At 44.5% G+C, this 25,023-nt stretch overlaps 1 protein-coding gene across 1 annotated transcript in view; it reads right to left on the reverse strand.

Annotated features, from left to right (window-relative positions):
* The window catches only part of LOC121867234 (collagen alpha-1(IX) chain-like), a gene marked incomplete at its 5' end in the record, with an annotated part of 213,025 nt that overhangs the window by 93,768 nt on the left and 94,234 nt on the right, over positions 1-25,023 (reverse strand). Inside the window, one exon of the mRNA XM_042367086.1 lies at positions 9,439-9,590. Within this exon, the coding sequence (XP_042223020.1) occupies positions 9,439-9,590 (152 nt within the window). The remainder of the gene's footprint in view (positions 1-9,438; positions 9,591-25,023) is intronic.

Raw genomic sequence — 25,023 nt, forward strand, 5'->3', positions numbered from 1 at the left:
TTCTCACTTCAAATATATACAGTCAGCACACTACCAGTGTACAATTCCTTAGTCTTTTCACTTTATATCGATCACAACAATTCCACAGTACTTACACAACACTTATCTTCAGTTGTCCTAATAGGTTTGTACTTCACACTCTGAGCAGAAACGGTCGACTGACTCCTGGTTGGTTGGTGATATGGAGAGAAGAGAGCATTAGCTCTCCCACAACACCACAACACCAGAGAGGGAAGTATTACACCCATATGTTATCCTTCTCAACACCTCTAGAGAGGGAAGTATTACAACCATATGTTATCCTTCACAACACCTCCAGAGAGGGAAGTATTACAACCATATGTTATCCTTCACAACACCTCCAGAGAGGGAAGTATTACACCCATATGTTATCCTTCTCAACACCTCTAGAGAGGGAAGTATTACAACCATATGTTATCCTTCACAACACCTCCAGAGAGGGAAGTATTACACCCATATGTTATCCTTCTCAACACCTCTAGAGAGGGAAGTATTACAACCATATGTTATCCTTCACAACACCTCCAGAGAGGGAAGTATTACATCCATATGTTATCCTTCTCAACACCTCTAGAGAGGGAAGTATTACATCCATATGTTATCCTTCTCAACACCTCTAGAGAGGGAAGTATTACATCCATATGTTATCCTTCTCAACACCTCCAGAGAGGGAAGTATTACACCCATATGTTATCCTTCTCAACACCTCTAGAGAGGGAAGTATTACACCCATATGTTATCCTTCACAACACCTCTAGAGAGGGAAGTATTACACCCATATGTTATCCTTCTCAACACCTCTAGAGAGGGAAGTATTACACCCATATGTTATCCTTCACAACACCTCTAGAGAGGGAAGTATTACACCCATATGTTATCCTTCTCAACACCTCTAGAGAGGGAAGTATTACATCCATATGTTATCCTTCTCAACACCTCTAGAGAGGGAAGTATTACACCCATATGTTATCCTTCTCAACACCTCCAGAGAGGGAAGTATTACATCCATATGTTATCCTTCTCAACACCTCTAGAGAGGGAAGTATTACACCCATATGTTATCCTTCACAACACCTCTAGAGAGGGAAGTATTACACCCATATGTTATCCTTCACAACACCTCTAGAGAGGGAAGTATTACACCCATATGTTATCCTTCTCAACACCTCTAGAGAGGGAAGTATTACACCCATATGTTATCCTTCTCAACACCTCTAGAGAGGGAAGTATTACACCCATATGTTATCCTTCTCAACACCTCTAGAGAGGGAAGTATTACACTCATATGTTATCCTTCTCAACACCTCTAGAGAGGGAAGTATTACACCCATATGTTATCCTTCTCAACACCTCTAGAGAGGGGAGTATTACACCCATATGTTATCCTTCACAACACCTCTAGAGAGGGAAGTATTACACCCATATGTTATCCTTCACAACACCTCTAGAGAGGGAAGTATTACACCCATATGTTATCCTTCACAACACCTCTAGAGAGGGAAGTATTACACCCATATGTTATCCTTCACAACACCTCTAGAGAGGGAAGTATTACACCCATATGTTATCCTTCACAACACCTCTAGAGAGGGAAGTATTACACCCATATGTTATCCTTCACAACACCTCTAGAGAGGGAAGTATTACACCCATATGTTATCCTTCACAACACCTCTAGAGAGGGAAGTATTACACCCATATGTTATCCTTCACAACACCTCTAGAGAGGGAAGTATTACACCTATATGTTATCCTTCACAACACCTCTAGAGAGGGAAGTATTACACCCATATGTTATCCTTCACAACACCTCTAGAGAGGGAAGTATTACACCCATATGTTATCCTTCACAACACCTCTAGAGAGGGAAGTATTACACCCATATGTTATCCTTCTCAACACCTCTAGAGAGGGAAGTTATATGTTATCCTTCACAACACCTCTAGAGAGGGAAGTATCTATGTTATCCTTCACAACACCTCTAGAGAGGGAAGTATTACACATATGTTATCCTTCACAACACCTCTAGAGAGGGAAGTATTACACCCATATGTTATCCTTCACAACACCTCTAGAGAGGGAAGTATTACACCCATATGTTATCCTTCACACCTCTAGAGGGAAGTATTACACTCTATGTTATCCTTCTCAACACCTCTAGAGAGGGAAGTATTACACCCATATGTTATCCTTCACAACACCTCTAGAGAGGGAAGTATTACACCCATATGTTATCCTTCACAACACCTCTAGAGAGGGAAGTATTACACCCATATGTTATCCTTCACAACACCTCTAGAGAGGGAAGTATTACACCCATATGTTATCCTTCACAACACCTCTAGAGAGGGAAGTTTTTACGCCCATATGTTATCCTTCACGACACCCCCAGAGAGGGAATAACTCAAAAGCTCAAGATCACTAAACAAAATAGCGTAGAGGCGCCACACCAAACCGGTGCAACTACACAATTTCTTAACCACAAATAACATTCTACAAATTATTATAAATAAGGAATATATAGTAATATAATTAAAATGACCAACAGCAATACTACTGTTAATTTACCACTCCGAACACATTCTCGTGTTTTATCTTCGAATAGACGATAATACCAACGTATTGATAAACAGCAAAATATTTATTAAGTGACATTTCGATAATGTCTCGTGCCATTATCAGACCTACAACATTGAATCAAAATATATTATAATCACAATAAAAAAAACTCAACATGACTAATAAAATTACAGTAGGTCGTCAGGGAAAGTGGTAAGCAATGAAGGGTCTTACATTTATGGGCTGATCGCATGCCTGTTTATGGTCTCTGATAGTTTAATAAGACGGTTTAGAAAATGAAAAACAGCGAAGAATGACGAAAATGATTCCGGGACTTAGAAACCTTCCATATCAGGATAGGTTAAAGAAACTAAACTTGCATTCCCTAGAAAGACGAAGAGTGCGGGGAGATATGATAGAAGTATTCAAGTGGGTGAAAGGAATCAATAAAGGTGATATTGATAAAGTTCTTATAATATCCGAGCAGGATAGGACTCGGAGCAACGGATTCAAGTTGGATAAGTTTAGGTTTAGGAGGGAGATAGGAAGAAACTGGTTCACAAATAGGGTGGTGGACGAGTGGAACAAGCTTAGCAACTTTGTAGTAAGTGCCGGAACTCTGGAAAGTTTCAAAAGGAGGCTAGATAGATTCATGGATGATAGAGAGTGGTAGTAACTCTCGACAGGAGCTGCCATGCACAGGCCAACCGGCCTATTGCAGACTCCTTATTTTCTTATGTTCTTATGTACTCCATTACGTTGACGCAGACAACAAGGGCCTCTACTTCCCATCACAAAGCAAATGTCATGAGCAAAGTTTGTGACATTATTCATCTAAAGGATAATATTGGCACAGAACTTACATCACACTTATTGTTCTTACGTGCTATGACTGGTTGTGATACCACATCAAGGATATATGGAATACGTAAGAAGTCAGCCTTTCAGACATTTGGTAAGAAAGACTCCACCCTTCAGAACTGTGCTGAAATCTTCTGCTTACCCGGAAAGGCCAGCAATACCATAGTGGCTGTTGAACACCGTGCAATGATACATCTTTTCGAAGGCATAACAACAGATTTACTTTCATTATTGATACACACTATGCTGTGTAAACGAGTTGTCACATCCAAATCCGTCGTGACACAGGAATGACTCCCACCAAATGAGTCTGCTACAGGGAATGGACCCAACTGACTGGGGATTGAACCTTCAGGACGATCATTTGATACCAATCATGATGAAAGAAGACCCTGTACCTCAAAGCCTTCTGAAAATAATACATTGTAATTGTACTATAGAATGTCGCACTTCACGATGTAGTTGCAAGGGCTACGGACTCTCTTGCACAGCGGCAGGTAGACCTTGTCAAACAGACCTAATTATGTGACAATGCTGCATTAGTGGTGGAAAATAATGATGATAGTTAGGCATTGGGAATGAATGAATAGAACTGCTGTGCGTCTTCAGAGGTTGAATAATACATTTCAGCAAATGTCAGAAGTGGCAATGTCACGAAATTGAATAGCGCTGGTAATACAGCAATAATTGTTCTCAAAAACAAGGGTCATTATAGGTTTTCAATGTTCTTTTAAGAATTTTAGAAATCCCATACCACTTCTTGAAATGCTCGCAATCCCTCAAAACACCGAAGAAACTTAGACACGCAGCCTCCATAAAAAAACGGCGACCAATATTTCTTTTACAAATCTGACGTCATTATGGCCACTTTTATGTCAATACAATGTCATATAATAAAAGTACGATTAAAAGTAACAAAGTAACTAGTTTACTGATATAGTTTTTAATGCACCATTAGTCAGTGCAATGCTTATTATCCCTCAAATGAACAAACAGAGCATTGGATTCCTGGCCTGTCCTAACACTATATGTATGTTGTTTAAGTCTAGTTACAAGATCTTTACCTGTTTGTCCTAAGTAAAACATATTACATTCCTTGCAAGGAACCTTATAATGCAGCCGCCTGTATTGTTGGGGGAGTTCTTGATTAACATTTGTTTAACAGTGCATGAGTTTTTAAATGCCACATTGACGTTCCAGGTTTTAAGTTGTAAAGGAATTTGAGAGAAATTTTTGTGAAATGGTAATACTAAGAGATTCTTATGGTCATGGGTGGGCTTGGGATCGGTTCTATAAAAAGATTTCTTAGTAATGTTAAGGCATTTGTCTATGAAAGATCTAGGGTACTTAAGGTTCAAGCCAATATTATAGATATATTTATATTCCTCATCAATGAATTCCGGGCTGCAAATTCTCAAAGCACGTAAAAACATTGATGAAAATACTGACTGTTTGACTCTATTATGGTGGGCAGAATAATAATGAATGTATGAACACATACTAGTAGGTTTCCTATAAATACTGAACCTAAAGGTGTTACCTATTCTGTTTATCAGACAGTCTAGGAATGGCAATTAACAGTCATGTTCTAATTCCACAGTGAATTTGATCGAGGGGGCTAAGTTGTTAAGTTGTGGGAGAAAAGCTTTTAGGTCCTCATTACATGGCCAGAGTCTTGAATTTCCCTCGAGTCTTGAAAGAGTGTAGGGAACAGATTAGCGGACCCCTCCTAAACTTATTTACAAAATCATTAGACACCGGAGTTGTGCCAGACTTGTGGAAACAGGCAAATGTAGTACCCATATTCAAAAAGGGAGACAGAGCATCAGCGTCAAATTACCGGCCGATCAGTTTGACGTCAGTAGTGGGGAAATTTCTTGAATCAATTATAGCAGATAACATCCGATCGCATTTAGAGAAAAGCAAATTAATCTACGACTCTCAACATGGGTTTACAAAGGGAAAATCTTGTCTAACAAATCTGCTGACATTTTTTAGGAAATTCTTCGAGGTAGTAGATAATGACGAAAATTACGATTTTATTTACTTAGACTTTAGCAAAGCATTTGACAGAGTACCGCATCAGAGGCTTCTGAGAAAAATTAAGGCTCATGGTATCGAGGGGAAAGTTTTAAATTGAATAAAATCATGGCTCACCGATAGAACGCAGAGGGTCAGCGTAGATGGTGTTAAATCTGAGTGGGGTCGTGTACATAAGAACATAAGAACATAAGAAAATAAGGAGTCTGCAATAGGCCGGTTGGCCTGTGCATGCTCCTGTCGAGATCTACTACCACTCTCTATCATCCATGAATCTATCTAGCCTCCTTTTGAAACTTTCCAGAGTTCCCGCACTTACTACAAAGTTGCTAAGCTTGTTCCACTCGTCCACCACCCTATTTGTGAACCAGTTTCTTCCTATCTCCCTCCTAAACCTAAACTTATCCAACTTGAATCCGTTGCTCCGAGTCCTATCCTGCTCGGATATTATAAGAACTTTATCTATATCCCTTTATTGATTCCTTTCACCCACTTAAATACTTCTATCATATCTCCCCGCACTCTTCGTCTTTCTAGGGAATGCAAGTTAAGTTTCTTTAACCTATCCTGATATGGAAGGTTTCTAAGTCCCGGAATCATTTTTGTCATTCTTCGCTGCACCGACTCTAGTGAATTTATATCCATTCTATAATAGGGGCACCAGAACTGAACCGCATAATCGAGGTGCGGCCTAACTAGCGCAAGATATAGTTGCAATAAGACCTCTGCACTCTTGTTACTTACACTTCTAGATATAAAACCCAATACTCTGTTTGCCTTATTTCGAACATTAACGCACTGTTTTCTAGGCCGAAGGTCCGGGCTTACAAGTACCCCTAGGTCTCTTTCACAAGTCGACTTCTCTAGGTTGATGTTGTTAAGGCTGTATACATTATAAGTATTTGTTCTTCCAATATTAAGTACGCTGCACTTGCTGGTGTTGAATTTCATTTGCCATTTTTCAGAACAGCCCTGCAGTTTATTTAGATCCTCCTGTAATGCATTTGCATCCTGCCCTGAATTAATTTGCCGCCCTATTTTGGTGTCATCCGCAAACTTGCTTATGTCACTGCTGATCCCAGTATCTAAATCGTTTATGTAGATTATGAACAAGAGTGGGCCTAGTACTGACCCCTGGGGAACCCCACTGGTTACACGGCCCCACTCAGATTTAACACCATCTATGCTGACCCTCTGCGTTCTATCGGTGAGCCATGATTTTATCCAATTTAAAACTTTCCCCTCGTTACCATGAGCCTTAATTTTTCTCAGAAACCTCTGATGCGGTACTCTGTCAAATGCTTTGCTAAGTCCAAGTAAATAACATCGTAATTTTCGTCATTATCTACTACCTCGAAGACTTTCCTAAAAAACGTTAGCAGATTTGTTAGACAAGATTTTCCCTTTGTAAACCCATGTTGAGAGTCGTAGATTAATTTGCTTTTCTATAGATGCGATCGGATGCTATCTGCTATAATTTATTCAAGAAATTTCCCCACTACTGACGTCAAACTGAGCGGCCGGTAATTTGACGCTGATGCTCTGTCTCCCTTTTTGAATATGGGTACTGCATTTGCCTGTTTCCACAACTCTGGCACAACTCCAGTGTCTAATGATTTTGTAACCAGTGGGATTCCCCAGGGGTAAGTACTAGGCCCACTCTTGTTCATAATCTACATAAACAATGTAGATACTGGGATCAGCAATGACATAAGCAAGTTTGCGGATGACACCAAAATAGGGCGGCAAATTAATTCAGGGCAGGATGCAAATGCATTACAGGAGGATCTAAATAAACTGCAGGGGTGGTCTGAAAAATGGCAAATGAAATTCAACACCAGCAAGTGCAGCGTACTTAATATTGGAAGAACAAATACTGTCAATGTATACATCCTTAACAACATCAGCGTAGAGAAGTCGACTTGTGAAAGAGACCTAGGGGTACTAGTAAGCCCGGACCTACGGCCTAGAAAACAGTGCGTTAATGTTCGAAATAAGGCAAACAGAGAATTGGGTTTTATATCTAGAAGTGTAAGTAATAAGAGTGCAGAGGTCTTATTGCAACTATATCTTGCGCTAGTCAGGCCGCACCTCGATTATGCGGTTCAGTTCTGGTGCCCTTATTATAGAATGGATATCAATTCACTAGAGTCGGTGCAGCGAAGAATGACGAAAATGATTCCGGGACTTAGAAACCTTCCATATCAGGATAGGTTAAAGAAACTAAACTTGCATTCCCTAGAAAGACGAAGAGTGCGGGGAGATATGATAGAAGTATTCAAGTGGGTGAAAGGAATCAATAAAGGTGATATAGATAAAGTTCTTATAATATCCGAGCAGGATAGGACTCGGAACAACGGATTCAAGTTGGATAAGTTTAGGTTTAGGAGGGAGATAGGAAGGAACTGGTTTACAAATAGGATGGTGGACGAGTGGAACAAGCTTAGCAACCTTGTAGTAAGTGCTGGAACGCTGGAAAGTTTCAAAGGGAGGCTGGATAGATTCATGGATGATAGAGAGTGGTAGTAACTCTCGACAGGAGCTGCCATGCACAGGCCAACCGGCCTATTGCAGACTCCTTATTTTCTTATGTTCTTATAATACATCATCTACATATATAAACCAGATTGCTGAAGGTGGTAAAATATTACTTAATAGTTTCTTTTCAAAAAATTACATATATAGGTTGCTTAATACTGGTGAGAGTGGATTACCCATTGCCATACCAAATTTTTGAGCATAATATTCCCCATTGAATTCAAATTTACAATCCTTAATGCATAGTTGATGAGTTCGATGAAGTCGTCTTTCGAGACGGGCAATGAAATATTCTCCAGGGAATCTATGAGGAACTCCAGTAAATTATCAACTGGGACCTTTGTAAAGAGTGACGTTACATCAAAACTGACCAGTTTAACATCATAAATAATGTGTAAGTTATTGAGTTTATCAACCAGATCCATATTATTCTTAATATTAGAGTTAGAAATATTGCCAACTAGGGGATTTAGTAAAGAAATTAACCATGTAGATAATTTATGAGAGATTGACCCAACTGAGCTAATGATGGGTCTTGCTGGGTTATTAGGCTTGTGGGTCTTGATTAAACCGTACATGTATGGCAGTGGAGGGGACGTTGAAGTACAATGTTTAATGAGAGTAGCTTTGCCTCTCAATAGAGACTTAAGTTTTTTGTTGAACTGGGTGTTAACTGTGTTGAGAGGATTATTTATAGCTTAGAATATGTTTCAGCATCACATAAAAGGTCATTCAATTTGGAAATATAATCATCTTTGTTTAAAATCACGACTGTGTTGGCTTTATCTGCTTTAGTGACATGTAGATCCATCCTTATTTTTCTTAAGGGCTTGGATTGCTTTGGTGAATCTTTCTGGACAGTTTGGAACACAAGGCTTAGACATAGATGCATACACAACACCTTTACACATGTTCACTTCTTCACTTGTCAAATTACTGAATTTCTCCAAATTGCAAAATGCTCTGGCTATGTCAACACTGTTGACTCCCTTGTTAGAGCCATCAAAACTTAAACCATAACCGAGGGCACACAAGGTATCATTGTCTAGTTGTTTAGGGGAGAGATTCACTACACAGTTGTGATTGGCATCCTTAGTCCAATCACTATTCCTAATAAGGAGTGCCAATTTGTGGTCTATCTTAGCTTGAAGATCAGAACGCTCACGTCTTAGGTTATCAAAACAGTAATTCAACATGAACTTTTTCCAATCACTCGGTATGGTCATATTAAAAACACGCTTTTCTGTGTCTTACAATACGGAAAGCTTCATCCACTTTTGTAAACTTGTAAACAGGGTTCGCTACTACGGCACCACCACAACCTTGCTGCTAAAACATTGTTCTAAGTTTACTTACACAAGTTAGGAAGAAACATGTAAGGTTAATATAATTGTAATTAAGAACTAAACAGTATCTTACAGGCAGTCCAACAACTCCAGGTTTGCCAATAAGACCAGTAATGCCTGGTAACCCTAGCTCTCCTTTGGCTCCATCACTGCCGGGACTTCCAGTCCTTCCTGGCTCTCCTTTACTGCCGTCAGCACCAGCGAGCCCTGTTGGTCCTCGGTCACCTGTCAAAAGGAACTATCACTTATCATTCATATAAACGCTAACATTATCTACTCGTATATCAATTAAGGTTCCCTTTGATGTAGTTCCCACCCCGGGGTACTCACAAAGAGCGACCATCTCCACACCTAACAGTAAAACTTGATACTTTTGATCAACAAACACTGTAGGTTGAAGGTTTAGTTCTCAGAAATGTGAAGACCAGAAATGTGAAGGTAGTGCACATAATTATACTGGTGGCAAATCAGTTCTCACACTGTAAGATGTTCTACCTGTAATTGCCTTAGCTTAGGTTCAGAGACAATTCTGTCAATTTTATATACATTATAATTATTGTGTAAAAGCTTAACTCTTCAGTTTGTTATGCAATTATACCACAACTAGATGTTAGCTATCTTGCGTGTAGAGTTGCAGTACTCCACCCCTGCACTACTCGAACTCAGCACTCCATCCATGCAATCCAACCCAGCAGTACTCCACCGCAACAGTACTCCACCCCTACAGTACTCCACCGCAACAGTGCTCCACCCCTGCAGTACTCTACCCCAGCACTCCATCCATGCAATCCAACCCTGCAATACTCCACCCCTACAGTACTCCACCCCTACAGTAATCTACCCTTACAGTTACAGTACTCCACCCCTGCAGTACTCCATCACTGCAGTATTCCTACCCTGCAGTACTCGAACCCTGCAGTACTCCATCACTGCAGTATTCCACCCCTGCAATACTCGAACCCTGCAGTACTCCATCACTGCAGTATTCCACCCCTGCAATACTCGAACCCTGCAGTACTCCATCACTGCAGTACTCCATCACTGCAGTACCCCACTCCTGCAGTATTCCACCCATATATTCCTTCCCTGCAGTATATACTCGACCCCTGCACTCCAACTCGGCAGTATTCCACCTCTACAGTAATCTACTCCTGCAGTACTCCACCCCCGCAGTACTCTAACTTTGCAGTACTCCACCCGTGTAGTACTCCACCCCTGCAGTACTCTAACCTTGCAGTACTACACCCCTGCAATACTCCACGCCTGCAGTATTCCACCCTTACAGTTCTCCACCCCTGCAGTACTCTAACTTTGCAGTACTCCACCCGTGTAGTACTCCACCCCTGCAGTACTCTAACCTTGCAGTACTCCACCCCTGCAATACTCCACGCCTGCAGTATTCAGTTGCTACCTGACCCAGCTCAGTTGCTACCTGACCCAGCTTGGAGAAGGACGTGCTCCCAAGTTCTCCCGTAGTGACCAAGGAAAATGGCCGCCTTGGATCGTTGTGTCTTGGGGGAAGAGGAGAGTAGTGTGGGGAAAGACGACCTCTTGGCCACTCTGCTAAGGCAGCTGGGGCAGTTGAGGAGTGAGGTTGACACTCTAAAGGGGGAAAATGAAGCCCTCAGGACTGAACTCTTTCAGGTAGGTGTCCTGCCTAGCAGGACACCTGCGAAGGAGGAGCAGGCGTGGAGAGTGGTTGTCTCCAAGGGGACTAGGGTCAGGCTCAGGAAAGCTGACCAGGGCGTGGAATGTAGGAACCCCTACCAGGTGCTGGAGGAAGCTGGCGAGGAAGAGAAGAGGCAGGAAAGTGTGGTGCAGGTAGAGGAAAGGGCAGTTGTACAAACCCTGCCCAGAGGTAAGGTCGTGGTAGTTGGGGACAGCCAGGTCAGGTTTTTAGATAGGACTTTTTGTACAAGAGATAAGAAACGTAGGACTAGGGTGTGTTTTCCTGGGGCTGGGATAGGGCATGTAGCTGAGAGGTTAGACAGGGTTTTGTCAGGGGAGGGTACAAATCCAGTAGTGTGTCTTAGTGTGGGAGGAACGACATAGGAAAGGTTAGGAGTGAGGAACTTTTCAAGAGGTATAGGGAGGCGCATGGGAAGATTAGAGATAGGGGAGGGATCCCGATAGTATGTGGTGTCTTGCCTAGAAGAGGGGTTGGTCGTGAATGGCTGTCCAGGGCAATTGCTATAAATTGCCGACTGGAAAAACATTGTGCAAACAATGGTTGGGCATTCATTGATAGCTGGCAACGATTCTATGGCAACGACTACCTGTACAGTCGTGACGGAGTACACTTGTCTCGTGCGGGGGTAAAGACGTTGTCTGCATCCCTGGAGCGTGAAATTGTCACTCCAAAGGGGGGGTTTCGCCACTAGAGAGAGGTCGGGGAAAGTGGGAGTAAAAAAACAAGCAGGTCCTGGGAAGTAAAATTAGTTACTCAGGACAAGGGGTAAAACAGGACCAGGGAAGGGTAGGCTTAAATGTATACTATACAAACAGTAGGAGCGTTAGAAATAAAATAGACTTGCTGAGAGCGGTTGTATGTACCGAGAATGTAGACTTCATAGCAATCACCGAAACTTGGATGAATATGGAGAGCAAGAACTTTTTTTCAGAGTACCACATAGAAGGGTAGAACCTTTTTCACAAGGACAGGGATACATTAAAATGTTGTATTAATAATTCAATAAAGGGCGAAATAGGAACCGAGTCTGTATGGGTAGAAATTGCGGAAGGAAGAGAAAAACTAATTATGGGAGTGATTTACAGACCCCCAAGTCTTGGGAAAGAAGCAGCTCAACCCATATGGCAGGGAATGAGTAGGGCAGCAAAATACAACAACCTGTGCATTATGGAGGATTTCAACTTCAGAAATATTGACTGGGACAACATTGTAGGTGACTATGAATCTGAAGACTTCCTAGACGCAGTACAGGACAATTTTTTGAAACAACTAATTACAGAACCTACTAGAGGTGACAATATATTAGACCTAGTATTAACAAATAAAGAAAATATTACCAGAGATATCACAGTAGGGGAAGAACTAGGTAACAGTGATCACAGAGAAATCAGGTTCACCCTAAATTGGGAAACAAAAAACATTGACAATATGGTCAGAGTCCCAAACTTTCGGTTGGCGGATTATCAGGGATTAAGAAGGTACCTAGGTGAGGTCACCTGGGAACAGTCACGTCAGTCCCCAGTAGGAAGGGGTGTGGTTATAGATGACACAACAATTGATCATGACTATAATATATTTACTAGTATACTATATAAAGCACAAGAACAAAATATACCATACAGAAAAATTAGGTCAAATAAGAATGAGCCAAGGTGGATGACCAGAAAACTTAAACATGACATAGGAATAAAGAAAGGAATTTATAAGAAATTAAAGGGAGGGAAGGAGCAGCTCAGAAATAGGTATAATGAACTATCTAGGAATGTTAAGAAAAATGTAAGGAAAGCAAAGAGAGACTATGAAGTCAAAATAGCAAGAGAATCCAAGGCGAATCCCAAGGGATTTTTCCAGGTATATAGAACAAAAGTCAAGGACAAAGTTGGACCTTTAAAGTCAGGGAGGGGAGAAGTGATAAATGGCAGTGAAGAAATAAGCAAAGCATTGAACAACTACTTCTTATCAGTTTTCACAGAAGAAATTCGCGAGGAAATTCCAGAGGTGGAACTGATATGTAGGGGAAAGGAAGAAGAGAAATTAAAGAATATCACTATCAGGAAAGAGGATGTTCTTAAGAGGACAAATAAACTAAAGAAGACAAAATCCCCAAGGCGGGATGAAATTTTCCCTCGAGTCTTGAAAGAGTGTAGGGAACAGATTAGCGGACCCCTCGTAAATTTATTTACAAAATCATTAGACACCGGAGTTGTGCCAGACTTGTGGAAACAGGCAAATGTAGTACCCATATTCAAAAAGGGAGACAGAGCATCAACGTCAAATTACCGGCCGATCAGTTTGACGTCAGTAGTGGGGAAATTTCTTGAATCAATTATAGCAGATAGCATCCGATCGTATCTAGAAAAAAGCAAATTAATCTACGACTCGCAACATGGGTTTACAAAGGGAAAATCTTGTCTAACAAATCTGCTGACGTTTTTCAGGAAATTCTTCGAGGTAGTAGATAATGACGAAAATTACGATGATATTTACTTAGACTTTAGCAAAGCATTTGACAGAGTACCGCATCAGAGGCTTCTGAGAAAAATTAAGTCTCATGGTATCGAGGGGAAAGTTTTAAATTGGATAAAATCATGGCTCACCGATAGAATCAGAGGGTCAGCGTAGATGGTGTAAAATTTGAGTGGGGCCGTGTAACCAGTGGGGTTCCCCAGGGGTCAGTACTAGGCCCACTCTTGTTCATAATCTACATAAACGATCTAGATACTGGGATCAGCATTACAGGAGGATCTAAATAAACTGCAGGGGTGGTCTGAAAAATGGCAAATGAAATTCAACACCAGCAAGTGCAGCGTACTTAATATTGGAAGAACAAATACTGACAATGTATACAGCCTTAACAACATCAACCTAGAGAAGTCGACTTGTGAAAGAGACATAGGGGTACTTGTAAGCCCGGACCTATGGCCTAGAAAACAGTGCGTTAATGTTCGAAATAAGGCAAACAGAGTATTGGGTTTTATATCTAGAAGTGTAAGTAATAAGAGTGCAGAGGTCTTATTGCAACTATATCTTGCGCTAGTCAGGCCGCACCTCGAATATGCGGTTCAGTTCTGGTGCCCTTATTATAGAATGGATATCAATTCACTAGAGTCGGTGCAGCGAAGAATGACGAAAATGATTCCGGGACTTAGAAACCTTCCATATCAGGATAGGTTAAAGAAACTAAACTTGCATTCCCTAGAAAGACTAAGAGTGCGGGGAGATATGATAGAAGTATTCAAGTGGGTGAAAGGAATCAATAAAGGGGATATAGGTAAAGTTCTTATAATATCCGAGCAGGATAGGACTCGGAGCAACGGAATTAAGTTGGATAAGTTTAGGTTTAGGAGGGAGATAAGAAGAAACTGGTTCACAAATAGGGTGGTGGACGAGTGGAACAAGCTTAGCAACTTTGTAGTAAGTTCTGGAAATCTGGAAAGTTTCAAAAGGAGGCTAGATAGATTCGTGGATGATAGAGAGTGGTAGTAACTCTCGACAGGAGCTGCCATGCACAGGCCAACCGGCCTATTGCAGACTCCTTATTTTCTTATGTTCTTATGTTCTTACTCGACCCTTATAGTACTCCACCCCTGCAGTACTCCACCTCTACAGTACTACACTCATGCAATACTCCAACCCTGCAAAACTCCACGTCTGCAGTATTCCACCCTTACAGTGATCCAACCCTGCAGTACTCCACCCCTGCAATACTCCACCATGCAATCCTCCAGCACTACAGCACTCCACCCCTGCAGTACTCCACCCCTGCAATAAACCACCCCCAGCAGTACTCCTTTCCAAGACTTTTACCCTGCAATACTCCACCCCTGCAGTACTCCATCCCGGCAGTGCTCTACCCCTGCAGTATTCCACCCTTACACTACTCCAACCCAGCGGTAATCCACCTCTACAGTACTCCACCCCTGCACTACTCCTTCCCAGTACCTTATCCCTGCAATACTCCACCCTGCAGTACTCCACCCCTGCAGTACTCCACCAATATACTACTACACACCTGCAGCACTCAACCCCTGGAGTACTCCACCCTGCAGTAATCCACCCCTGTAGTTCTCCAACCCTGCAGTACTCCACCCTGCAGTACTCAACCCCTGCAATACTCCAACCCAGCAGTACTCCACCCATGTGGTACTCCACAACTGAAGTACTCCACTCTTACAGTAATCCACCCTGCAATATTCCAACCCTGCAGTAAACCACACCTGCAGTACTGCACCCCTATAGCACTCCACCCCTGCCGTACTCTAACCCTGCAGTGCTTCACCCCTGCAGTACTCCACCCCTGCAGTACTCTAACCCTGCAGTACTTCACCCCTGTAGTACTCCCCCCTGCAGTACTTCACCCCTGTAGTACTCGCCCCTGCAATACTCCACCTGCAATACTCACCCTGCAATACTCCACCCCTGCAGTACTCTAACCCTGCAGTACTTCACCCCTATAGCCTCCACCCCTGCAGTATTCTAACCCTGCCGTGCTTCACCCTGTAGTACTCCACCCCGCAGTACTTCACCCTGTAGTACTCCACCCCTGCAATACTCCGCCCCTGCAATACTCCACCCCTGCAGTTCTCCTAACCCTGCAGTACTTCACCCCTATAGCACTACACCCCTGCAGTACTCTAACCTGCAACCTCCACCCCTGCAATACTTCACCCTGTAGTACTCCACCCTGCAGTACTTCACCCTGTAGTCTCCACCCCTTCAGTACTTGACCCTGTAGTAATCACCTGCATCTCCTGATACTCCACCCCTGCAGTACTCTAACCCTGCAGTACTTCACCCTAGTACTCCACCTGCAATACTCCACCTCTGTTCTCCACCCTGATGTGCTCTAACCCTGCAGTACTTCACCCCTGCAATACTCCACCTGCAATACTCCACCCCTGCAGTACTCTAACCCTGCAGTGCTTCACCCCTGAGTACTGCCCCTACTCCACCCCTGAAGTGCTCTAACCCTGCAGTACTTCACCCTGTAATACTCCACCCCTGCAGTATGTCACCCTGTAGTACTCCACCCTGCAATACTCCACCCCTGCAATACTCCACCCTGCAATACTCCACCTCTGCACTACTCTCCACCCCTGCAGTACTCTAACCTGCAGTACTTCACCCCTGTAGTACTCCACCCCTGCAATACTCCACCCCTGCAGTACTCCTAACCCTGCCATACTTCACCCCTATAGCACTCCCACCTGCAGTACTCTAACCTGCAACACTCCACCCCTGCAATACATCACCCCTGTAGTACTCACCCCTGCAGTACTCTAACCCTGCAGTACTTCACCCCAGTAGGACTCCACCCCTGCAGTACTTCACCTCTGTAGTACTCCACACTTTACTCCACCCCTGCAATACTCCACCTGCAGTACTCTAACCCTGCAACCTCCACCCCCACAATACTTCACCCCTGTAGTACTCCACCCCTGCAGTACTATAACCCTGCAGTACTTCACCCTGTAGTACTCCACCCCTACTGTACTTCACCTGTAGTACTCCACCCTGCAATACTCCACCCTGCAATACTTCACCCCTGCAGTACTCTAACCTGCAGTACTTCAGCCCTGTAGTACTCCACCCTGCAGTACTGCACCCCTATAGCACTCCACCCCTGCAGTACTCTAACCCTGCAGTACTCTAACCCTACCAACCTCCACCCCTGTAGTACTCCACCCCTGCAGTACTTCACCCTGTAGTACTCCACCCTGCAATACTCCACCTGCAATACTTCACCCCTGATGTACTCTAACCCTGCAGTACTTTACCCCTGCAATACTCCACCCTGCAATACTCCATCCCTGCAGTGCTCTAACCCTGCAGTGCTTCAACCCTGTAGTACTCCACACCTGCAGTGCACTGCACCACCTCCACCCCTGCAGTACTCTAACCCTGCAGTACTTCACCTGCAGTACTGCACCCTATAACCTCCACCCTGAAGTACTCTAACCCTGCAGTACTTCACCCTGTGATACTCCACACCTGCAGTACCCACCCCTGCAGTACTCTAACCCTGCAGTACTTCACCCCTGTAGTATTCCACCCCTGCAGTACTTCACCTGTAGTACTCCACCCTGCAATCTCCACCTGCAATACTCCACCGCTGCAATACTCCACCCTGCTACTCCACCCTGTAGTACTCTAACCTGAATACTTCACCCTATAGCTCCACCTGCAGTACTCTAACCTGCAGTACTTCACCGTAGTACTCCCCCCTGCAGTACTTCACCTGTATTCTCACCCCTGCAATACTCCACCTGCAATACTCCACCTGCAGTACTCTAACCTGCAGTACTTCAACCTGTAGTACTCCACCTGCAGTACTGCACCTACTCCACCCCTGTAGTACTCCTAACCCTGCAGTACTCTAACCCTGCAACACCACCCTGTAGTATCCGCCTTGATGTGCTCTAACCTGCAGTACTTCAGCCCTGTAGTACTCCACCCTGCAATTTCACTCCTGCCTCCACCCCTGCAGTACTCTCCTGCAGTACTCTCCTCCACCCCTGTAGTACTCCACCCCTGCAGTGCTTCACCCTGTGTGCTCCACCTGCAATCACCTGCACTACCCCCAGTGTGCTCTAACCTGCAGTACTTCAACCTGTAGTACTCCACCCTTATGCCCTCTCCACCCTGTAGTACTCTAACCCTGCAGTACTCTAACCTGCAACACTCCCACCTGTAGTACTCCTAGTCTCTCCTGCAGTACTTCACCTGCATACTCCACCCCGCCTCCACCTGCAATCCCACTGCAGTACTCTTCCTGCAGTGCTTCACCCCTGCAGTACTGCACCCTATAGCCCTCCACCCTGAGTACTCTAACCCTGCAGTACTCCACCCCTGCAGTACTCTAACCCTGCAGTACTTCACCTGTAGTACTCCACCCTGCAGTACTCCACCCTGCAATACTCCACCCCTGCAATACTCCTCTGCATCTCCACCCTGCAGTACTCCTACCACAGTGCTTCACTTGCCTCCACCTGCAGTACTCTAACCTGCGTGCTTCACCCAGTGGGACTCCACTCCAGTACTTCCTCTGTTGGTACTCCACTTGCAATACTCCACCCTGCAATACTCACCCCTGCAGTACTCTAACCTGCAACACTCCACCCCGCAATACTTCACCCTGTAGTACTCCACCCCTGCAGTACTATAACCCTGCAGTGCTTCACCCCTGTCGTGCTCCACCTGCAGTACTTCACCTGTAATTCTCCACCCTGCAATACTCCACCCTGCAATACTTCACCCCTGCAGTACTCTAGCCCTGCAGTACTTCAACCCTGTAGTACTCACCCCTGCAGTACTGCACCCTACCTCCACCCCTGCAGTACTCTAACCTGCAGTACTCTAACCCTGCAACCTCCACCTGTGTGCTCACCTGCAGTACTTCACCCTGTAGTACTACAATACTCCACCCCTGCAATACTCACCCCTGATGTGCTCTAACCCTGCAGTGCTTTCCTGCAATACTCCACCTGCAATACTCCATCCTGCAGTGCTCTAACCCTGCAGTACTTCAACCCTGTGGTACTCCACACCTGCAGTACTGCACCACTATAGCACTCCACCCCTGCAGTACTCTAACCCTGCAGTGCTTCACCCCTGCAGTGCTGCACCCTATAACCTCCACCTGAAGTTACTCTAACCCTGCAGTACTTCCCTGTAGTACTCACACCTGCAGTACTCCACACAGTACTCTAACCCTGCAGTACTTCACCTAGTATTCACCTGCAGTGCTTCACCCTAAAGTACTCACCCCTGCAATACTCACCTGCCTCCACCGCAGCATGCTCCACCCCTGTCTCCACCCCTGTAGTACTCTAACCCTGCAATGCTTCACCCTATAGCACTCCACCCTGCAGTACTCTAACCCTGCAGTACTTCACCCTGTAGTACTCACCCCTGTACTTCACCCCTAGTACTCCACCCTGCAATACTCCACCTGCATACTCACCAGTACTCTCCCTGCAGTGCTTCAGCCACTGTGTACTCACCCCTGCAGTACTGCACCCTATAACACTCCACCCTGTAGTACTCTAACCCTGCAGTACTCTAACCTGCAACACTCACCTGTAGTACTCCGCCCTTGATGTACTCTAACCCCTGCACTTCACCTACCATCTCTCCCACCCCTGCAATACTCCACCCCTGCCCTACTCCACGGTACTTCAACCCTGCAGTACTCCACCTGCAGTGCCCTAGCACTCCACCCATGCAGTACTCTAACCTGCAGTGCTTCACCTGGTACTGCACCTATAGCTCCACCCCTGAAGTGCTCTAACCTGCAGTACTCCCACCCCTGCAGTACTCTAACCACAGTACTTCACCTGTAGTACTCCACCTGTACTCCACCCTGTACTCCACCCCTGCAATACTCCCACCTGCATACTCCACCCTCTGCAATACTCCACCTCTACTTCTCCCACCCCCTGCAGTACTCTAACCCTGCAGTACTTCACCCCTATAGCCTCCACCCCCAGTACTCCAACCCTGCAGTACTTCCTGTAGTACCTCCTGCAGTACTTCACCCTGTAGTACTCCACCCTGCAATACTCCACCCCTGCAGTACTCTAACCCTGCAGTACTTCACCCCTGCCTCCCACCCCTGCAGTACTCTAACCAACCTCCACCCCTGCAATACATCACCCTGTAGTACTCACCCTGCAGTACTCTAACCCTGCCAGTACTTACCGCTGGTACTCCACCCCTGCAGTGCTTCACCCCTGTAGTACTCCACCTGCAATACTCCCACTCCTGCAATACTCCACCCCTGCAATACTCCACCTCTGTTCCACCCCTGCAATACTCCACCTGTAGTACTCTAACCCTGCAATACTTCACCCTATAGCCTCCACCCCTGCAGTACTCTAACCCTTCAGCCTCCACCCCTGCAATACTCACCCCAGCAAAACTCCACCTGCAATACTCCACCCTGTAGTACTCTAACCCTGCAATACTTCACCTATAGCACTCCACCCTGCAGTACTCTAACCCTTCAGTATTTCACCTGTAGTACTCCACCCCTGCAGTACTTCACCCCTGTAGTACTCCACCCCTGCAATACTTCACCTGTAGTACTCCACCCCTGCAATCTCCACCCCTGTAGTGCTCTAACCCTGCAGTGCTTACTTATAGCACCCCACCTGTAGTACTCTAACCTTGCAGTACTTCACAGTAGTGCTCCACCCCTGCAGTGCTTCACCTGTAGTACTCCACCCTGCAATACTTCACCCTGTAATACTCCACCCCTGCAGTACTTCACCCTGTAGTACTCCACCCTGCAATACTCCACTCTGCAATACTCCCCCCTGCAATACTCCACCGCCAATACTCCACCTGTGTCTCTACCCCTGTAGTACTCTAACCTGCAATACTTCACCCCTTAGCCTCCCATTGCAGTACTCTACCCTTCAGCCTCCACCCCTGCAATACTCCACCCCAGCAATACTCCACCCCTGCAATATTCCCTGTAGTACTCCTAACCCTGCAATACTTCCCCCCTATAGCACTCCCCCTGCAGTACTCAACCCTTCAGTATTTCACCCTGTAGTACTCCACCCCTGCAGTACTTCCCCTGTAGTACTCCACCTGCAATCCACCTGTAGTATCCACCCTGCAATACTCCACCCTGTGTACTCTAACCTGCAGTACTTCACCCCCAGCACCCCACCCAGTGCTCTAACCTTGCAGTACTTCACCCCAGTTGTGCTCACCTGCAGTACTTCACCCTGTAGTACTCACCCCTGCAATACTTCACCCCTGTAGTACTCACCCCTGCAATACTTCCCCTGTAGTACTCCACCCCTGCAGTACTTCACCCCTGTAGTACTCCACCCTGTACTTCACCCCTGTGTACTCCACCCCTGCTTCACCCATGTGGTACTCCACCCTGCAGTACTTCACCCTGTGATACTCCACCCCTGCAATGCTTCACCCCTGTAGTATTCCACCTGCAATACTTCACCCCTGCAGTACTACCCTGTAGTACTCACCTGCAATATTCACCCCCTGTGTGCTCCACCCCTGCAATACTCCACCTGCAGTACTCTAACCTGCAGTACGCTACTTCACTCCACCCCTCACAGTACTCTAACCTTGCAGTACTTCACCCCAGTAGTACTCCACCCCAGTACTTCACCCTGCAGTACTCCACCCCTGCAGTGCCTTCACCTGTAGTACTCCACCCTGCAATGCTTCACCCTGTAGTACTCCACCTGCAATACTTCACCCCTGTAGTACTCCACCCTGCAATACTTCACCTGTAGTACTCCCACCCTGCAGTACTTCACCCCTGTAGTCTCCACCCCTCTGTCTTCACCCTGTAGTACTCCACCCTGTGCCTCTGTCTCCACCCCTGCAATAATCCACCCTCCCAAGCCTCCACCCCTGAAGTACTCCACCTGCAGTGCTCCACCTGCGGTACTCCACCCCTCAGTACTCCACCCTCCAGGTGATTCGATAAAAGTGTATGAAACTGTCTACCTGTGTGGGATTTCTGTATATAAATTTGTAGTTACGAAAGTATACAGTAGTTACAGAAAGCCCACACAGGTAGCAGTTTCGTACACTATCGAATCCTCTAAATATCAGTTTTTTCTGCTATGTTCTTGAGATGTCTGCGTATTTGTGACATTTATTGATGATGAATTGAAACACATTCGTTCCATTGCAAAAAGTTTTTCTGTGTTTGTTGATCGTTGTTTTAAGGGCTAAAAATCACAGTCCTCTCCAACCAGACAAATTCCTACACTTAAGAATATTTGATTCTGCCCTATCACTGTAATTTGTCCTGTTAGTTCGGTCCTCAAACTACTGAATATTAATGTTGTTTTCAAGTATGACTCAACCATTACCAATATGTTAATAAAAAATAGCCCAAGTTTGAATGTAAATGGAAGTGTTTATTGTATTCCATTTGTAAATGTATTGGTAATATGGAGGACAGACAGGAAAAATATTGCAGCTCAGAATCGGGCAACATAAGTACAATATCAGAACAGCATCTGAAAGCAGTGTCCTGTTCGTTCATGTTAGAATTGATAATCATCTTGCTTGGGAAAAAAGCTTGAGTATTCAAATCATCTTGTGACAGAAAGGACTTCTGGTGACTAGTTTGATTAGGGAATTAATCAATAAACCTAGTTGTGTTCTGGCCTCACTGAGAGAGGTCACGGGAGGTTGTCGGAGGATAATTATCGAATATGGTAGTCTTATGTGGCGGTCTTGGGTATGAGAGTTTGTTGACCAAACTGGAGTAGTCATTGAAAAGAATTGGCGAGATGGGGTTAGAAATTGGGGAGACCCGCGTTGGAGACCTGAAATTAAGGAAAGAGCTGGAGAAGTTAAAGGAGAGGCTGAGCAGTGAAAGCTAGTGTCTGGCCAGAAACTCAGCGAGTGGAAAGTTGTGAGTAATTAGGAGAACAAAGCTGGTGGTGAAGAAGCACCTGAGAAAGGTCGACAACAACGACAACAAGCTAAGTGCTTATCCCGTTCAGTCCATGTTGCAGGCAGATTGGGCGTTAGTACAGTCAGGGACAGGGATGACAAGGAAGGTATAAAAACTTTAGTGTTGGTGACTCACAGGTAAGGTGCATGGACAGGGCCTTTTGTGGTAAAAACAAAATAGGATGAAAGTTGTGTTTTGCAGAATGGGGTGGGGATACAATTGAAAGGATGGACAATATCTTGTCTCTATTGTGGGAACAAACCCATTATCTGCCTCAGTGCAGAGAGCAATGATATTGGCCGGTGTGAAGACGAGGAACATGATGAGATCGAGGCAGCCATAGATCGTGTGGGACTAGGAGGATCCTATCATGCGGTGTCTGCCTAGAGGGAGTTGGCAGTGAATGGTTGTCAAAGGGCAGTTGGTGTCATGACGTCTTGACAGATATTACAGAGTCAATATCAGTCCCATTCGGTGACAACTGGGACAACTCTATGGCAGAAGGGCCTTTAATATAGGATGGGGTGCCCTGTTTAGGGATGGAGTACTTAGCCTGGCTGGGGCTCTAGAGGGCAGTTCAAAGGAATATGAAGTCTTTAAAGCTGCTAAAGAACATATGGGCACGAGGGTGGAGAGACTGCAGTGGGAGTGGGTAAACAAAATGAAAGATTACGGGAAATAGTGTTGAATGATGGCCAAAACTAAATTAGACAGGAGTTTAAACTAAGCCTTGATGAGGAGGACTCAGAACTTGACTAACAAATGTATACTCTTGTGAACAGTAAGTATGAGAAACAAAATGGATAATATAAGAGGCATACGGTATGTGCGAAGAAATCGATATAGTGCATTCACTGAAACGTAAGATCAACCTAGACACCGTGAATTATGATGAATGCAAATTGCAGGTTAAAATGTTTCCATACCCGATAGGCAGACCAGGAAAGAGGCCGAATGGCAATGTGTGTTAGGGATAATCTGAAGTGTGAAATAAATAAGAAATAAAACTGAGAGAATACAAAACAATTTGGATAGAATTAATGACTGGTAGGAAAAATTAATCTGGGGTAATATATAGACCCCCTGATAGCATCAATGGCGACTTATCTGGGATGGAATCATAGGGCTTCCATACACAACAAAGTCTGTATAGTAGTGACTGTATGGCCAAATAAGATTGGACTGACCTTACGGGTAACTCCAGAATCAGGATTTTCTCGAGGGCGATCCGGGACTGTTTCTAAGTCAAACATATAACTTGAACCCTGCGGGGTAATAATATACTGGATTTAGTTCTGTCGACAGAAAACTTCATTGTAATGTCGAGGTAGGGAGCGAACTTGCAAGCGGCGATCCTGAAATTACGATTCAAGTTAGATTTTCAGGGCAGGCGTAAGAAGAAAATTCCGCTCAAAAGTACCAGATTTCAGAGACGAAACTGACAGTTTAAGGCAGCTAAGGAGAATGTCAGTAACGGCGTGAACCTGACAGATGACAGCGACACCGATATGAGATCTGAGATTGCAGGATTCGACAATTTATATAGTGAGTTACTTAATGCGAATAAGAACATACCATACAAAAACTCAGATCAGACAACAGCCCTAATGGATAAATAGTAGTTAAGACATCATTGGCCAAAGGAAGGCTATAGGTAGAAGGATAAGCCATTAGTGAGAATTCATATCCGGGACTATTATAGGGTATTGGCAGGTGAAGGTTAAAACCAAGATAAGGAAAGCAAAGGAATAATGAAATTATGAGATAGCAAGGAGGCAAGACAAACCCCAAAAGTTCTACAAATGTATCAAAACTAAAACATGAAAGGTGGACCAATACGGTCCAGACTCAGCGAGCTCACAATAAGCGGAGAAATGAGCAATAATTTGAATAAATATTTACCAACAGTTTATACGAAAATTTAAACTATGATACCTGAGGCACTGAGCTCAATTCAGAGACAGTGGAAAGAACAAATTAAGTGAGATAGTAGTGACTAATGCTTGATGTTAGTAACCAAATAGACAAATAAAACTATCAGTCTTACCTGGGTCCCGATGGATATTTGCCAAATTATTAAAGGAATGTAAGGAAAGGCTTAGTATACCCTTAGCAAAGTTATTTTAACATGTCCTTAAAAACAGGTGTAGTACCAGAATCCTGGGGATAGCGAATGTAATACTGATTTTTTCAGAAGAGAGTAGATCACTATCCTCTAACTACACGCCCAATCAGTCTAACATCAATAAGTAGGCAAATTACTGGAAAAATCATTTCCAAACTCTATTCAGAAATCACCTGGAAGCTTGCCCATTGATCAATGATTTAATGGCTTCACAGCGGGCGTTCTTGCCTAACTAATCTGTAACATTCTTTTCATCAGTTTGAATCGGTGGACGAGGGGCACAATTATGATGTGGTTATATCTAGAAGCTTTAGCAAAGCCAGCCGACAGGAGTCCCCCACGAACCAAATTAGAAAGGTAGAAGCTCACTTGGCATCAAGGTGACATC

The sequence above is a fragment of the Homarus americanus genome, unplaced genomic scaffold (assembly GCF_018991925.1).
Source record: "Homarus americanus isolate GMGI-L3 unplaced genomic scaffold, GMGI_Hamer_2.0 scaffold6317, whole genome shotgun sequence".
NCBI lineage: Eukaryota > Metazoa > Arthropoda > Malacostraca > Decapoda > Nephropidae > Homarus > Homarus americanus.